The 19,582-nt window shown below is 37.5% G+C and overlaps 1 protein-coding gene across 5 annotated transcripts in view; it reads right to left on the reverse strand.

The window, feature by feature from the left end:
- Positions 1-1,257: 1,257 nt before the first annotated feature.
- The window catches only part of LOC124596532 (lethal(2) giant larvae protein homolog 1), a gene marked incomplete in the record, with an annotated part of 348,831 nt that continues 330,506 nt past the window's right edge, over positions 1,258-19,582 (reverse strand). For 4 of the 5 annotated variants that reach the window (XM_047135707.1, XM_047135705.1, XM_047135703.1 and 1 more), the window contains 1 exon segment: positions 1,258-2,269. In XM_047135707.1, the coding sequence (XP_046991663.1) occupies positions 2,245-2,269 (25 nt within the window). 5 annotated transcript variants of the gene reach the window in all.

Genomic DNA, 19,582 nt, shown 5'->3' on the forward strand with positions numbered 1-19,582 from the left:
CAGACTCAAACATAACACTGGTATGTCTCTTTGCTGATGCAGTCTTTGCCAGGTCACACACTATATTGTATCTAGGATCTCTGTCAATACTATTGGCCGGCCCACCCAGAATAACCACGGTGTCTTCCTTGGTAAAATCTTTACAGAGTGAACCTAAATCCTCTGTCACCTGACCCAGAACAGCACTTGGTTTAAAAAAATTTGTGACCTGGTATTCTGATCCTAACTGGTCCTGCAAAAGTGAAATGCACATTCTACACCAAGGAAGATGGCAAGCATCCATCGATTCTTACTGAACCCTTGGAGTACACTGTTAGTCAGTTTGAAGAGTGCGTAATTGGTGGAGTGGTTATGATGGAAGTCTGCCTGTATTATGGAGAAAAGTCCTTAGCTGAGGTTTTATCTATTACATATATTGGAGAGACTAGGTCAGTCTTAGGTTGTTCCAGTTTCTGAATCGTGACTGTCTTACTTGTTTTCCATTTGGTTGGTAAAGTCTTTTTGGTCAAGTAGCAATGGAAAATAAGAATGGGACTGGAAGACAATGTTCTGGGGGACTTTCTGTACATGTTTGCTGTCCTTCTCTCTGGGCGCTGAATTCCTCCTATAGAGGATTGCACCTAGGATTTCTGATGAGCAAGTTGTGATACTGCTTCTGTTGCTATTGCGGTTTGTTCATGAAATATGATGGTTCATTTTCTACTGTTCATCTCGAGTAAAGGTGTATACTTCTTGTAGTGAATGCTTGTAGACCTGCTCATGTTTCAGTGGAAGCTGTAACTGTAGTTTAATATACTAACATTGGCTGAATCAGTTCCTTGTTCCTCGAGGGCGTTTGATACTATTTTGTTGAAACGTGTCAAAATTGTTCTCTGAATTTATGAATCCCAGACAAATTGGCGATTCATACTCATTACTCCTTTCTGCAATTTTGCTCACAATTTGTAACTGATCTATTGTTTTATGTGTTTTTCTAAAGCTTACTTGTTCCCTTGCCTGATAGAAATTTAACGTTTTTCCATGCATTTTGTGATAATATATTGTTGATTACAGAACAGAAGCTTGTATATCTATTGCTTTATTTTGTTTTGCCTGTGCTCTTCATGAAATAAAACAGCTATATCATATCTATAATGTAGCTCTCATATGTGTATATGATGACTAATATCTTGAAGAATGTGTCCCTTTGTTAACATTCTCCTAATTGAGTTTAATTCTAACAGGGAGTGTTGATAATTTAACTAGAAAAGAAAGAACTGAATTGAAAAATATTTTATTTCCACTCCATACATTCTGCATATTGGAAGTGATGTTTCAAAAGCCTTTGAATATTTTATTTACAGTCATGGCAGTTTTAACAAGTATTAAATGATGAAACATTTTACAAAAATTTATCTCATGCTATAAAAGACATTAGGCAACAAATTTGCTGCACAGCTGAAAGCTATGCAGTCACAGCATAAGCTGGTATGCAGGCAACAGTTTTATATTAAAATGTGTATTATGTAAGTCTTTCATTACAAGTCACAAATGTTTCAACAAAATGCCAAACACTCAATCATGAGTAATAAAATCTCTCTCTCTCTCTCACACTCACTCACACACACACACACACACACACACACACACACACACACACACACACACACATTCACATTATTAAAAACCATCACCACTTCTGCAGTAACAACACCTGCTTTTCTCAGAAAAAATGAGATGCAACAGGCAGTATGGCATTCGTATTATTGTAAATGTTTAAATTAAGTCTCAGCTGCTAGCTACACATTTACGTCCATTATAAAATGTAATAAAAGTATTCGCAGAAATAAAATTAGTCTATAAACAAAATTAATTGTTTTACCTATTAAAAATACTGATTCACATAAGTCACAACATGTTTTGCTGCCTACTTTTCATTTGCACATGGAGCATTGAAAAGCAATTTGCCCTTTATTTATTCACTACAAAGAGCTTTTCAGGCTTGAAAATAAAATTACATTAAGCTGCCATATTTTGTACAATGACACAAACATGAAGTCTTCCTGGAATGTCTAAAAGTGTGTTCCACAGAAAAACATTCAGCATTTACAAAAATGGTACCAGTCTCTATAGTGTTCATTAAGTCCACGTGCTATTTTCATGCAAAAATTAGAGACAGATGGCAAGATGAAGTCCTGTATTTGTAGCAGCTGGAAGACACTTAAGACTGAACTGGAATTTCCACTTCTAAATCTTCCATTCTTGCTAATGGGGCTTTGCGTGATTTAATCTGCAAAGTAATTAGATCATTTTAAAAACAGTATTATATAACAGGGTATTTATCTAAGCAATCGTGTGAAGACAGCTAACACCAGTCAATAAATGGAGAACAGTAATATGAAATTCATGTTAGTTAATTAAACCAATAACTGCTACTGAATCTATTGCTTACACTAAATCCTGTAATACATACTTCACGAGAGCACAACTTGTCTCACATACTGCTCACTGAAGTCCAGTGTACACCACTTTTAAATATATTGCCATTAAAGGTGAACAGACAGAAATATAAATAATTTTTACAAATCCGAGTTTTGCATGAAACTCTATTACCATGTAAATGCTTATGACACATCCAGCCATAGTGCTATTCTTCCTCTACATCTGCAGTGATTTGGAAATTCATGTCTTACAATGTTGCTGCCTGGAGGTAAACTTTTTCTGAATAAAATGTGATACATTTTTGATGCTGCAAGAGTACTGTCCTTCAATCACTCTTACGAACACAATGAGGAGGAACAGAAACAATCATTTGCCATATAGAGGACATGTTCAATGGTGTACAGACACTAAATACCAAATAATTGTGTTTATTGGGGTGTTCTGTTGTGTGTTCTTTCCAGGCATTCCTGGAATTGTATTAATTAGTTGAAGATTATTATCAGTATTTTGTAATGAACATTCATTCACAAGGGTATCAGTATCCTTACTAGAATAATTTAAGCCCATTGCAGTTAAAAGGTAAAGTTTGTAAGATTACAAAATAAAATAAATAATTAAAGTTACACTTGGTCTCTGTCAGTCATGAGGACCTGTACATTAAAAATCAATTATCCAAGTTCTGAAATTATTAATACTGAGTAGTACTTTAAATAAATACACATCTTAAATGCAATAAGGGTAACAAACAGAAGCTGCAGTAATAATTGCCAATTGATTCGATAGAACAGCCATTTGACAACAAATATGAATATCATAGTTTAAAAAAAAAAAAAAAAATCTCATTAACATTATGGTCATTACACCTTGAAGTGTACAAGGAAGAGGTAGGAAACAGACTATGGCCTATTAAAAGGAATCATCTAGGTTTTAGACTTGATCAATTTAGGAAAACAATGAAAACCACGTATCTTGAAACTTGATAGGCATTTGTACCTTGCCGAATTTAATCCCTGAGCGGGCACACCATATTTCATAATATGAGCGGGTGTGTGGACCACTTTGTATGCATGTACCATGTTCCAAGGTAAATATTTATGAGCAAAATCACAGTTTAATCTTAGTTTAGTGAAATAACAATAAAATAAACTTACATAATATGAGCTAAAGCACTATTTAAACAATAATAAAATATCATTACTTCACTTTGCTGCCAAGGACAAGACATTACCCTAAGTAGTGACCCACTCGAAGTATTAAATACCAGCCATCTGCTTGTTCAGTTACCAATTATCTCATAGGAAACAGCCTCATCATGGAACTGTACTGTTAGCTTGTAATCTGAGCCATTTTCTTGCACATATTGTAATTTTCTTCTCACCTAACTTGCTGTTTATTTTATATTATTGCTGCTCACTTGGACATATGACAATAATGAAGGAATAGGTAAGGGCTTACAATCATGAAACAACAATGGAAAGATGCAAAACAATTTTATTTGTGGTTGGCGCACTTTATACATAGGTGTGTCCACTCGAGGTTTAAGTTCACTGTATTAATATTTATGCTCCCTCACTGTTTAAAAAACAGCAGGTAATCTCATGCATGATCTGCTTCAATTAAAATATTTTGTTTAAATATGCGGTATTGTAATTTGCCTATTACAAGCTGTCACTATTTATGAATTTTCTCACCAGAAAGAGACACCAATACTCCACTTGGGAAGTGTTTAAGTTGAAGCCATGTTAGGAGCACTTCAACCTGACTAAGCACCTGCTATAAAATGAAGTTTAGAATCTGCCATTTGGCAGCACTGCAGTCACTGAAGACTGACAATCAACACAGCTGAACAAGGACAGGGAAGGAAATTGCCACAGCTTTGATGAAGGAACCATACTTGCATTTGCCTGGCACAGCTTTTTGCACACCAAGGTCAAGTGGTGGATTTACCTGAACATTTCTTATGATACCTTGCTTTCGTTTCTAACTGACAACTAGGTTGTGGCATGTAAAAGGACAGAATATCGTACAACACACTCAGTGTAAGAATTTGTAATTGCTATATTGACTAATACAGGGTGATTCAAAAAGAATACCACAACTTTAGGAATTTAAAACTCTGCAACGACAAAAGGCAGAGTTAGGCACTATCTGTCGGCGAATTAAGGGAGCTATAAAGTTTCATTTAGTTGTACATTTGTTCGCTTGAGGCGCTGTTGACTAGGCGTCAGCGTCAGTTGATGCTAAGATGGCGACCGCTCAACAGAAAGCTTTTTGTGTTATTGAGTACGGCAGAAGTGAATCGACGACAGTTGTTCAGCGTGCATTTCGAACGAAGTATGGTGTTAAACCTCCTGATAGGTGGTGTATTAAACGTTGGTATAAACAGTTTACAGAGAATGGGTGTTTGTGCAAAGGGAAAAGTTCTGGACGGCCGAGAACGAGTGATGAAAATGTAGCACGCATCCAGCAAGCATTTGTTCGCAGCCCAGGAAAATCGACTCGCAGAGCTAGCAGAGAGCTGCAAATTCCACAATCAACTGTATGGAGAGTCCTACGAAAAAGGTTAGTTATGAAACCTGAACGTCAACTGCCCGAGGCGATGGTTTCGGCCGCCAGGCAGCCCGTGGTAGAGCACTTCATCACTGGCCTCCAAGAAGCCCTGATCTTACCCCCTGCGATTTTTTCTTATGGGGGTATGTTGAGGATATGGTGTTTCGGCCACCTCTCCCAGCCACCACTGATGATTTGAAATGAGAAATAACAGCAGCTATCCAAACTGTTACGCCTGATATGCTACAGAGAGTGTGGAACGAGTTGGAGTATCGGGTTGATATTGCTCGAGTGTTTGGAGGGGGCCATATTGAACATCTCTGAACTTGTTTTTGAGTGAAAAAAAAAAAACCTTTTTAAATACTCTTTGTAACAGAAGGTTATATTATGTTTCTTTCATTAAATACACATTTTTAAAGTTGTGGTATTCTTTTTGAATCACCCTGTACATTTCTGTGGCTTCTCATGTGAAATGACATCTAGGAGAATGAAAAAAAAAAAAACCATCCACTGTCTTCATAGTTGGAAAAGGGTGTGAACAGACTTAAATATTTGCAGGGGACAAAGAGAACACAAGGAATTTTATGGCACAATTAAATCTGTCTGCTACATTGCTCTTAATATTGTAATGCTATGCTTAATACGGCTACATTGCTCTTAAGATCAGATGCAATTCTGCCTCTTAAATGGTACATTCATTTGGAATTTTCATTTCATAGGCAAAATCATTGTGTACAGTAGTCTCACAGATTGAGCCCAGCTATCTGTACTGCTATTTATTTGCAGAACTCATTAAATAAATTACAAAATTACTAAAAAAAAAAAAAAAAAAAAAAAAGTGCCACCTCAGAGTGAGTGGGCCCCATTTGTTGTGAGGACAATAGGAGAAAAACATGAAGATAAGACAGAGGTGTCAAGGTATTAAAAATTGTACACTGATAAGCCCTATGTCATCATTAGTCCAGTAGTGACAGGCCAGAGTGAGAAGTAAAGAAATAAAAAGGAAGAGGAAGATAAATGAGATGTGGATTTAAGAGCTAGAAGTAAGTGGATAGGGAGAGAAGAAAATACATGAGGGGGTGGGGGGTGGAAAAAGAAAAAATAAGAAATGAAATTTAAACAATTAAAAAAGGGTTTGTATGTGTTACTGTAGCTTAAGTCCACGAGGTTAGCAGGATGTATCAATATGTTGGGGAGCAAGTTTCCATATCCAGAGTTCAGGTAAATTACTACAGTGTGGGAGGATCTTAATGACCAGTGTTCTTTTAGTCATGCTGTCAAATGTGCTCAGCAAGTGGATACTGGGTGTCTCCTAGGTGGACATTTCTTTTGAGCCCATTTGTATGTACAACCAGTCTAGTGCTTGTCATTCATATATATCAAAAAGCAGTGCTGTGAATATGTGTTAGATGGCAAACAACATGTGTGTCTTCATATGTTGTTCTGCTTAGATTTTGTAGGATTTGCTAGCTTCCAAGTTATCGGGAAGTGCGAGATATATTTGAGGGGAGAGATAAAGATTTAGTTTTTCATGCCTCCTATTCTGCTTTCCTCCCAAATTTTAACTGCACAATTCATTCAAATTTTCTCTTCCTCTTAATCCATCTTTAAGTCTTACTCTGTCCTTCTATTACCTACAGACTGAAATGCTTAACAGTGTCATATATGACCTATTCTACCTGGTACTGCCCCTTCATCTTTGTCTACCAACATTCTCACAGCAGATGGACCTCACTCAATCTGGATTCTGAGCGATCTGTCGCTCAACCTTCACAACCCAGTCCTTTTGGCGCTTTAACCCATCTGATTCCTTTATTTTTTGGTTAACCAAAGTGAAAAACAACTCCAGCCCTAGTGAAGCACTGCAATACGTTGGTAGTGTGGGCATAACTGCTCACATACTATTCATGAAAGAAGGTTTCCATGGTGAGTGCGTGGCAACACAGTTGTTTGCTGTCATCACTTAGATTTGCTAATGATGAACAGTGTCTATTATTTTCAAGTACGCAGGCCTTACTGATATGCAATATGTGTATCAATAATTGATTTAGGATCATAAAAAAGCTTCAAGATACTGAAGCACATATAATCTGCCTGTTTCTCATACCTGTAACTATAACACTTCAAAATATTTGGCACCTTGAGTGCTCCTGCTTTCAGATTTTTTAACACTTTGACTGCTGCACACATAGTGGCAGATGTTTCACTGCCAAGCCCAGCCAGGATGCAGCATAAGGCTCTGCTGTGGGCCGCAGAGTCCTAATGGCAGTCAACTTGTTACAGTATTAAATGGTCTGAATTGCAGCATTAACAAGGACAATATTAAAGAGACGGAACCTGGACGGCTGTCTGATAGATTACAAATGGACAAATGTGTTTAAAACTAGCACAAATAGACAATGTAAAATCCAATGGTTGTGAGCCATTACTCTAATTTCAAAGTAATAAGTTACAACTGATGCTACTGTTGGAAGACTAGAAGAGGATCAACTGCTTCCAAAATTATCCATAAATGTGGGCTTCTCTGCAGAATCCAAACCATTGATGTTATATTATTAATAGCAACAGCAAACAAAATCACACTTAAATGTTGAGAGACAGTAACCTGACAGGATTCTGCCAACTCAATATCTCAAAAACTGATGATGGAAGAAGGATTACTTAAAGGGCAAGTATCCATGAAATACCCCTTCAAGCATCTGTTTGAGGATATTGTGAGTACAAAAATTGATGTTGGAACAAGACTCACATAAAGCTGAAAGTAATTAACAAGTTTTCTATAGTTTGTTCAGCCAAAGAAGATCTATCATACTTCAAATGGACTTTGCACAGCCACTTCATGCCTCTATCAAGATCAGTCTCACAATGCAATTTCGTCAGTGTTTGTATAGCAGTACTTCAGCCTTGTTAGAGTTCTAGGTGACTAGCATACCTCCCCACTGGTTGGAAAGCAGCCCTATCTGATGAAATGCGGAATCCAGATTACCTTTGGTTAATTTCCTACGTGTTGTAACACATAGTACTGAAGTTTATCATGAATGACTGCATTGCCAGTTCTCTCAATCTACACAGTATTCAGCTTCCATAAGGAGAAGAAAGAATTAATGCTTCATTACCAGTACTCAAGCTTCAAGTATCTCTCTCTTAAATTAACACCGAAAAGCTGGCTGATGGGTGACAGTGACAATGGTCCTCGTAAAATGCTGTGCCATTTTCAGGATGATGTTTCCAGGTCATCTTGACCAGAAATCCTTCTGATGGCTTTACGTACTCCTGCAGTGCAAGCAGAATGAAAGGCATAAGCTCACTGGATTACTGATTGAGTCCAAGATCTGTGTTTCTGTAATTGTTTGCCTGCCCTTGGCCTTTGTGACCCAAGACACTTGAAGGTTTCCTGGATGTGGTTGGTCATTGAGCTATCTCAGATCACACACCTCACACTAGTTCTGGAGAATTACTTATTGTCTCAAACAAGCTGCCTCACGTTATAACTGAGAACTACAAAAAGGACAAAAATCACATATTTTTACTGCTTACATCACAATGAGCTTCCAAAAAGTAAAACCTGTATGCTCAATGAGATACTGCTAAAACATCCGAGTTCAAGTTCCAGTCTGATACACAGATTTCACTTGCCATGGATGTTAATGACATTTATAACTGAACAGTGAAATGAATGACAATTCTATATGCCACCTTAGAGTTCAAAAACAATTAACTGTTTGTGTGGTGTTTTATTTGCTAGCTAACCAATCATCTCTAAAGGTTACTCCTGGTTTATTTGCTAGCTATTCATTGAGGGCAATCTAATAAGTGCACCCAGAAAGTAAATATGGAAATATACTGGCGGAAGTAAAGCTGTGAGGATGGGATGTGAGTCATGCTTGGGTAGCTTAGTTGGTAGAGCACTTGCCCGTGAAAGGCAAAGGTCCCGAGTTGCAGTCTCGGTCCGGCACACAGTTTTAATCCGCCAGGAAGTTTCATATTTCCTATTTGTCTATTTCAATTGGATAGTACATGATTATAACCATTTTCCTACATAGCCTTCCACACTGTTCAAGCATTTGCCATAATGTAAGATCAATTTATGCATACAAATGAAGAATGTCGCTAACTGTGACTAACCAACCTAACATTACTACTTTCATTTAGTCAACTCCCTAAAATAATAAGCACGAGAAACTTATTCAGTCGAAGCAAGAAATGAAAATAACTTTGTGACATTCATGCAGTTAGTGGCAATATTTGTAAAATTATATTTACTTGAGAAATGTGCCTCGTATTAGGATGGGGGAGCAAACTAGGAAACTTATGGCAGAGGATAACCCAGCTGAAGCGGAGATGAGACAATGAGCAACTCAAACCTAGGGCCAAGTTCATCCATTTTAAAGCTCAGCATTACGTGCCTAAAGTCTCTGATTATGAGAAATGGTTTGGGGGTCATGTTATGCATCAATCAGCGGCCCACTGTTTTCAGCGGCCCGTCTGTTTAAAGCTTACAGTTGGAAAATGATTGCGCATTGGTTAAGAAGCTCAACAACATTTTTATGCTTTTCATATAAAGAATGCTTCATGAAAACCTGGGAGGAAACACACACTTCATATTCCATGGTAGGTGCCATACACAACAATAAGACACTTCAATTTCTTGCCTAATCGGATAGTAGACTGAGTCTTAAACAAATGTCTGCTATTCATAGTGAATAGTATAAGAAAACTTACTAAATGAATCCATTCAACCTAGTGAGACCAAGTGCAGAGTTCCAAGGGAAAAGCAGCAGAGAAATCGAGACACGATCTCCTAAAATTATGTCGAGACACGATCTCCTAAAATTATGTCATTGAATGGCTTACACCATAATGGAACCTACAAAATTTTTTCATAATCTACCATAGAATTAGCATATAAAAACTAAAGCTGTCCTCAACTCAAAAGGTGATTTGAACACCACAGAGTTTCACTAAGCACTGCCTTCTTGCTACCTTTAAAGTGACTTATACAGCCAATTAGGTCCACATTACATTGGAGAAGACAATTTGTAAAATTCCTTTTGACAATTTATAAAATTCCTTTTGTAAAATATTTGAAAGTGTACTAGGGGTGATTTTATAAAAGTTTGCCAGTGAATACTCAGCATTTCTCACAACAACACTGTTGTTGTTTTTGGTGTTGTGGACTTCAGACCAAAACTAATTAAGTTTACTTGGTGTGTCACTACTGTCACAACCATGATCATGTCTTAGTAAAGAGGGAACTAAATGCTGCAACAATCAGATGCTAGAAGCAACTGCATGGTGGATGACAGCAGAGAAAGTGGTACTTGGCTGAGATAGTGAGAGTAATAACAGTAGATTTAAAAAAAAATTATGCATGGGTCCACAGCTGTTAAACATTTGCTGAAAGAAGTCATCTTTCTGCATCGCCTGTTTTTTTAATTGAAATAAACACTAAATTTTAGTTTCCCACAAGATGATTTTTACCAGAAAACGCGTTTGTTAAATGGGTATCATGTTTGCAAATATAGGTGCTACTTTCATAAGCACAAACTTAAGGTACACTCTCAAACAATTTTTGTTTAACAGTGTACTTCCAGATATTCTGCCAAGTTTTTTACCTTTTTGAAAACAAGGTTTCTTCAGGTGCTGCAAGTTTTGGTGTTATCTGTATATGCTGCCTGTGCTCCAACCATACTGTAAACTATTGTCTCACACTATTATTTATAATAGAGTTCAATTCCCCAATGCCCACTATGCCCTTTGTTGCTTTCTTGTGTTTTAAATCTTGCGCTGGTATCTCGTGAAATGCAAATTATCTCAGTGTTTTCCAACTCTGGTAGATTTAATGGCCAGCAAGAAGTTAATAAATTGAGTGCCGGACCCAAAGTTATTTAAATTAAAACTGCCATCCCTGTTTATTAGGTTTCCTGATTATTTCAATAGACTCATTAATTATTCTGTCTCGGAAACTTGGGGTTTGCACCATGATACTGATGTCATCCTATTTCATTTCATAGTTTATATTCTAGGCAGTGCTCGACGACAGCCGATTCGTTTGGCTGTTTTTCGTCAGATATGTTGTTAATGTAGCTTACATCTCTCCTCAACTATTCTGCCTCCACCTGAGACATGTCACATTCATATGGAATGAGATTCACACCCAGCTTTCAGAGGCCTTGATCTTCTTCAACATTACAAAAAATAGTTTTTATTTTAGTTGAAAGGAGCGAAATACACTGGATGCCATGTATCCATAGGAGTCTACTGACCTTTCCAGATACTGGACCAGCATAAGAAAGATAAGCAGTTTTTTGCTTCTCTTCCTATCTGTCTCAACCAGTTTCTCAGGCATTCTTGATTTTGACTGCATCACCCATTTAATTTGATGATTTGAACACCCATTCTTTCAGAATACTATTCCCGGAAGTTGTAATTCTTCAGCAAGGCTTCCTTTGCCTGTAAGTATGAGAGCTCTATTAACCAGAGTCTTCAGTACCAAATATCTTGTGACAGATGGCGATGGCTCAAGGCACGGAGACAGAGGTCAGTTTGTGTAGGTTTTCTACGTACACTGTGACCCAGAGATCTGTACATTCTTCTCTTAGCTAAATCATCAAAGAGTTTCTCCTCCATCTTCACGTGTCAGCTAAACTCTCTGCATGCGACTTGGTCACAAGTGGAATTAATGCAGTTAAAAAGGGTTGCGTGCCAGAAAACAAAATTCAATTGCTTGCACAGAAAGCCAAGACAAGATGCTGGGAGCCCTACTGCAGAAAATCTCACAGACAAATATCTGGATGTGAGTAGAGTGAAGATCTTTGCTAAGGGTCTAAACTTCACGAATACCTAAAATATGCTTAAATGGAGCATGTTGCAGCTTCTCTCCCACCGGAAACAGCACAGGTGGTTTGTCGTGAAACCTGTAGAGTACTTACCAAAACAACAATGCTAAGATCAAATATCTCCAAGGAAGAACAAGTAGCACTTTGAAATCTGTGGGAGGACAAGGAAACTGTAGTTCTGCCAGCTGATACGGGCAATGCTGCAGTCCAAGTGGGCAGTACTACAGTCCACGTCACATGTGGATTACAATAAGATTTTCAGTCGTTTGAATGACATTGCACACATACAGATAGATGTTGATCCAACAAATAAAAACACGAGGGAGGTGATGACTCTTCTCAATGAGTTAGGTTTGCCATATAACATCATTAAGAGTCTTGAAACAAAGGCAGCAGTGCTACCACAATTATATGGCCTTCCTAGGATACACAAGGAAGGAATTCCTTTAAGAGAAATACTTACGCACACTCAGCTAGAAAAATACCTGAAGTGCATTCTCGGTGAATATGTGGGGAAGTGCAAACACCACATCCACAACTCCGCTGACTTTGTACACCATGTCAATCGATTATGGTCAGTTTCCATGTAGTCTCCCTCTTTATGAGATTTCCACTTTCTGATCCCTAGGAACTAATCACAGAAAAGTTTGAAGATTGTTTCACAGAAATTTCTAGGCATGATCTGACATCTACTTATTTCCTGTTTGACAGAAAATATTATGAACAAAATCGTGGTATGGCAACGGGCAGTCCATTGTCACCTGTTGTGGTGAATCTATACGTGGAAAACTTTGAAGCAAAGGCACTAGAATCCACCGAAGTTGAAACCAATACGTTTCTATCAGTATGTAGATGATAAATTTGTGGTGTGGCCACATGGAGCAGAAAAGCTTCAAGAGTTCCTGGAACATTTCAACTACATCCATCTGGAATGGCTCAGTCATGAAAAGTTGCCAAGAACAAAAGGAAAATCATGTAAATATGAATATTAGCTGCAAGCTTTGTAACTGAAGTAGAAAAATACAGTGCAAGCCATTTTTGTCAATATATTAAGAGATCACATGCATTGGCAAACTGCTGATTTTAAGCTCACTGATAGTGATTTGGAGGTAAAAAGTGACACAATCACGTACCATATGTAAGCAAAAAGCCCCAAATGTCAAGCAAGGCAGAATTCCACATCAAGGAGCCTCTGATGGCTAGCAGCCTACAGCAGATACTACGTAAGTGAGCATTATACTCAGTCAAACTTTCACACTAAGGACAACTTGCAAAGCTTGCCTGTATGTACCCCTGGACTAGATTTATTGGTTTTCATTGTACACTTGTCTACATGTGTACCTACGTCTGTATGCCACTTTCACTGTGATGAGTACTTGAACCTAGAGCTTGATAAGAGCAATAGAATCTGGCACTTCTATGGTTTGTGGTCTGTAGTAACATCTGTGATTGTGTATAACCAACTCTTTGAAAGTTATAGGTCAGGGTGGCCATTTGTTCTAATTGATTGGAGAAGTAGTAAGCTTCATGTGTGTTTTCATAAACTATTGTCTATGCTCTACTGCATGTTCATTGCAAACATGTGAAGAAACAACAGTCCAGTAAGCCAACACACAGTCTTATTTCTCTATCACCACTCTATCTGCCTCCTTAGCTAACATTCAAGTCAATCAGAGCTGTCTCCAACTATGAAGACCTGAAAAATTTCAGCTTGACCCCATCTCCGTTTCACTCCTGTACACAGACATTTGTGTACGAAGCAAATGATGTCCTCAAATCATGCATCACCTCTGATCTGAGCATGATCTTCTAAGTATGTATGTTGCAACCCACATTGGATTACAATACATCATAATGTAAAATTCATGATGGAACTAAGGAACCACCATCCGTCACAAAGAAATTTAGTGTTAAATACTCTGGTAAATAGAGCACTAACATTTTCAGATAAGGGGAAACTCTCTGGAGAATTATAACAACTGTGAACAGTGCTCTGAAAGAATGGGTACTCAGATCAATCAAACTGAATGAAAGATGCAGTCAAAATCACGAATGCCTAGAAAGACATTAAGACAAACTGAGGAGGAGACACCAAAAATCACTTATCTGTCTTATACTGGCCCACTATTTGGAAAGATCAGTAGACTCCTATGGAAGCAGGGTATCTAGTGTACTTTGCCAGCCTTCAACTAAGATAAAAAGTATTCTTTGTAATGCTGAAGATGATACCGGCCTCTGAAAGCTGAGTATGTATCACATTGCGTACAAATGTGGAATGTCTTAGACCATCAACACAGTCGGGGCCAGATTTAAGGTGCATCAGTGACATATCCAACTAAAGTCACTATGCAAATAAGCTGTTACCAAGCACCGCCTTTGAAACAATCATGAAGTGAAATATGATGAGACCAGTATAGTGGTGCAGACCTCAAGTTTTTGGGACAGCAACTCTACTTAGAAAATGCTGAGAGGATTTGTGTTTCATTGAACATCAGTGCGAGCTCTTAAAATCAAAAGAGCATCAGATGGAATAGTGAATGTTGGGAACTGATCGGCTATGAATAGTGACTCGAGACCAACAATAGTTCACAGTCTGGTTGGAGTCCAGGCAGTGAGTACACATAACAGCAAAACTTGCAGCATCTGAAGACGATGGCTGGGTCTCTCGTTGAAATATTTTGGATAAAATTGAAACAACTACTCGACAGAAAAACAAAGCTACAATAATTTTTATAATGCTTGGTGTTCTGACATTGTTACTCGCAAATCAAATCTGGTGAACACTGTGAGCTACTCTTCTTGTTATAATCAATTTCACCCACAATTATTTTTCATTTCTCTTCCTTTTCAAGCAAATATACTAACCACCAATATTACATGTCATTGCACTGAAGAGTAACTTTTTAGCACCCATTCTCAAACAACTATGATGAAAAATTTTATAATAGTGGCATGACTCTAGGGAGGTACTTTAGTAAAACTAGTTTCATAAAATCCTTCACAGAGAAAAAGGGGATCTACAGTTTAGCATGCATTCTAGAGGATGGGGTAACTTCGCATTTTCACCTATAAATCATTGTCATATGAGAAAGAAACAGTATGTGACAGAAAAAGTTCTAACACTATTCGAGCATTGTACCCTGAACATTTGTAATTTTAGTCTGACATTTATCCACTTACTCACCATACAACTACTTTTAGAGCATGTTGACAGCTTACAAGACAAAAATCACAAGGCTTGGAATGTTGGAAGGATTTCCCATAAAACTAAAACTACAATATTTTAATGAGTTTAATAATCATTATTTGTGTTACTGAAAGAATATGAGTATTAATTTAGATATATTTTCATTTAAGAAGTGCTTCCATAAACTAATCACAATACTGTTCTAATCACTGTTTATTTCTTTTGACATAAGTTGTAAGCACAACAATCACGTAAGGACAAGGTGAACTGCAGGATAACTCAAGTGATACACTCAACTTTATTCAGTGAAACACATCACATTTGCTTCTGAATGTCGATATAGGCATCTAGTCTATACTTAACAAGTCGCCTTTCGGCTGTGGGCAGAAGTACTTTTGGGTCATTTTCCCCTTTCATTCTTGAATGGTGCATGGAAAGTATGGGTGCAGTAAGCCTGCAGATGAGTGTGATATATGTAGGAGAAAGTAAAATTCTTCTTGGAATACATGCCCCCATGATTTTAACATTAAACATCTCACCGATGCACAAAACCCTTCTCATTGGATTTGTCATTGAAAATGGGTAAGTTTATCTGTGATGCTCGCACACTTACTAAATAAAACCATGATGAAACATGCTGTTCTTTGTACAATATACTCTCTCTCTTCCATTCATACCATTTGGTAAGGGCGAAGTGTGACAAGCAGTACTCAAGAATCAGTTGAATGAATTGTCTGTGTGCTGTCTCTGTTAAAGGTGAACTTCATTAATTACTCTTTCAATACATTTCATTCTGGGACATGCCTTTTTCTACAACTAGTTTTAAGGGATTATTCCATTTAAATAACTACAGACATATACTCCTATATATTTTACAGTTGTAGCACTGTCAGTGATCGTCCAAACATTGTGTAGTTTAAATATAGTCGGTATTTCTACCTATTTATGCACAGTATGTTTTGTTGACAGAGAGAACTTTCAGTCCTGGGCAAAACGTTGATCCTACACAGGTATCTGCACTTCATTAAAATTTTGTAGTGTTGTCACTTCATTAAAGTAGCTTCATTCACAAACATACTGATGTTATTCATCTGATCATTTATACGTGTATTGTAATGGTCACACAACACTCCTGTTGAGTACACCTGATTCTACTTTCGCAAAAATGATTTTCATAATTAAGTATGGCTTTAAAATCATCTTTAAGTATGATTTTCTGAGTTCCATCTGCTAAGAAGCCCACAGTCAAATCACATAGTTTGACATTCTAAAAGACCATTTTGTTTCCTTGGCAACAGTGTGGTGCTGTACTGAATGCTTTCTGGTCACATGTTGATCACTATAGAGGAACTTTTTCAGTAAAAATAAAAAAAATAAAAAAAATGGAAACATAAAATGTGTTCCATAATTCTAGAACAGGCTAAGATTAGCAAGAGGCCTCCAGTTAGGCACTGCTGATGACTGTTCTTGAATTTGAGAATGACATGCACCTTTTTCCAATCACCTGGAATGCTTCGTTGTTCCATTAACCTAGGGTGATATACTGCTGCTACAAGAGAAGTAAATTCTTTCACATAATTATATAGAATAACACATGTATTCCACCATGTTACATTGCTTTTACAATGTGACTGATTTTTAGTTTTCTATTCCTCAGTCACTTATCTCAGTATCTATCATTTCTTTACTCATGGCACGATTTGAAGGAGGACCCATTTGTACCCTCTTCCTTGCACAATTTAATTCATGTCTGTGTTTCTTTCTATTTTGTTCCAGTTAGATTAGTCAGGTAACTGTGTGGGTGCCTTTGGTCCATATATAAACCTTACGTGTGACCAAAACTTCTTAGGAATTCTTGTCAGGTAGGTATGTAATATACACAACCCGACAGGAATTTTAGAATTGTAGGATTTGAGGTCCGCCAGTTATGCAAAAAACAGTTTTTTTCCAATTACCCAAACATGTTCCAGCACCACTGTGCCATCATCAGTGGGTTTCCATTTTATTTAATCTTTACACTTGGTCTGCATAATTTTTCACAACCACTTGTGTATTATTTATTACAGGTACCTTGTTACGTTTTCGCGTGGCAAGCCGTATTATTCTCAGCATCATGGTGAGGTGTCTTGATGCACACATAAATATCACACTGACTGGGCTGGTACACACAACAACCCCAATTACACTGTGTTTTGGTGAAGTGCAAAGTGCTTTTACGACCTTATTAGTGATAAACTGTGTTGTATTTACATGTGCATCATGACACCTCACCATGATGCTGAGAATAAAAGAGCTTGCCAAAAAAAAAAAAAAAAAAAAAAAAAGTCATGAAAAATCATGCACACCAAGTGTAAAGATTAAATAAAACGGAAGCCCACAGTGGTGCCGAAACATGTTTGGGTACTTGGAAAAAATGGTGTTTTGCATAACCAGCAGACCTTACATCCTACAATTTTAACTGCATACAAGGTAAACACAAGGAGCTGCAAATCCAAATGAGGAATTTTATATTTCACTACTATATACTTATGTTGTTGACAGCTTATTTGCTCTATCATTATAAGTGAGATTATTTCTGGGGCATTAACATGACACTGTCATAGTAAACTAACAGTATACCTCTTGGGTGTACAGAAAACAGACTGCACACAAACTACAAGACATATACAAAACACACATACCACATATCATTGGAGTGAAGAATTACGGCTGGCTGTTGTGACCGAACAGTTCTAGGCGCTTCAGTCTGGAACCGTGCTGCTGCTGCGGTCACAGGTTCAAATCCTGCCTCGGACATGGGTGTGTGTGATGTCATTAGGTTTAAGTAGTTCTAAGTCTAGGGGATTGATGACCTTAGATGTTAAGTCCCATAGTGCTTAGAGCCATTTGAAGAATCATGTCAAGTTTTTAACTCACATTACAGGGACTTAATAAGGGCAATGTTTATGACAAGAAAAACATCAGTATGTGTGTGGTATTTGCTGAAGTCACTGATATGAATTGCCCAAAAAGGCACAAAAGCACCCCACTCTGAAAATTTGTTCACTGGGTTGTTTATCTGCAAGTACGAACTAATTTGATGCAACAATACAGAACAGATGATTTATCTCCATGTTGTGATGACAAGCCTTCCCCCTCTCAGTCCAACTACACTGCAGGCTGCATTATGAATTGAAACTTGGAGAGACGCTCTATCAACTGATGTATGGTTTTTTTCTGTATGTATTGTAGTTATCATTCAGTCATCTTTTAAAACCCTGAAGATATTTACGAATTATTCTGTACCACCATTTCATTTCTCTCTTGTAGCACAAATGTTTCCTTTTGTGCTCATTATGACCTTTTCCTTCCTCAGTCTGAACATGGCATGTAATTAAGTACCAGGTCTACTCATGTCTGCTACCTGAGAAGCGATTTCCTCCGTATAGTGCATGTGTGACCTATTAGGTAAGGTCTCAACATTCTCCATTATTCACTTTCTCTTGAGATGCTTTAAGAGATCCTTAATAATTTGGCCATTTGTCTCTAGAGAAATTTTCATCTAGACTATAGCTTCTCATCGCATATAATTGTTACATATTGTCACCTTGTATATCCACAACAGCATATGTTTGAATATCTGAGGTTGAGGATAATGATTACACTTTTAGCTCAGTTCCACTTGAAAATGAAGACATGTTTTCCATGTACATATTTAGTCCATCCAGTCATGTCCCAAGCTCAAATAATATTCCACTACAGCATGCAAACAATTTAATTTAACTGGTGAGGCTTTTGTTTTTCTTTTCAACAATTATCAAGAAATTGTCGCAGTAGGAGGCGGTTTGAGTAGTTTTACATTTTCATCAGATAGACTTAATATTCCATGTTGTTGTTGTGGTCTTCAGTCCTGAGACTGGTTTGATGCAGCTCTCGATGCTACTCTATCCTGTGCAAGCTTTTTCATCTCCCAGTACCTACTGCAACCTACATCCTTCTGAATCTGCTTAGTGTATTCATCTCTTGGTCTCCCTCTACGATTTTTACCCTCCACGCTGCCCTCCAATACTAAATTGGTGATCCCTTGATGCCTCAGAACATGTCCTACCAACCGATCCCTTCTTTTGGTCAAGTTGCGCCACAAACTTCTCTTCTCCCTAATCCTATTCAATACTTCCTCATTAGTTATGTGATCTACCCATCTAATCTTCAGCATTCTTCTGTAGCACCACATTTCGAAAGCTTCTATTCTCTTCTTGTCCAAACTATTTACCGTCCATGTTTCACTTCCATACATGGCTATACTCCATACAAATACTTTCAGAAATGACTTCCTGACACTTAAATCTATACTCGATGTTAACAAATTTCTCTTCTTGAGAAACGCTTTCCTTGCCATTGCCAGTCTACATTTTATATCCTCTCTACTTCGACCATCATCAGTTATTTTGCTCCCCAAATAGCAAAACTCCTTTACTACTTTAAGTGTCTCATTTCCTAATCTAATTCCCTCAGCATCACCCGACTTAATTAGACTACATTCCATTATCCTTGTTTTGCTTTTGTTGATGTTCATCTTATATCCTACTTTCAAGACACTGTCCAT

This window comes from Schistocerca americana, chromosome 2, assembly GCF_021461395.2.
Source record: "Schistocerca americana isolate TAMUIC-IGC-003095 chromosome 2, iqSchAmer2.1, whole genome shotgun sequence".
Classification (NCBI taxonomy): Eukaryota; Metazoa; Arthropoda; class Insecta; order Orthoptera; family Acrididae; genus Schistocerca; species Schistocerca americana.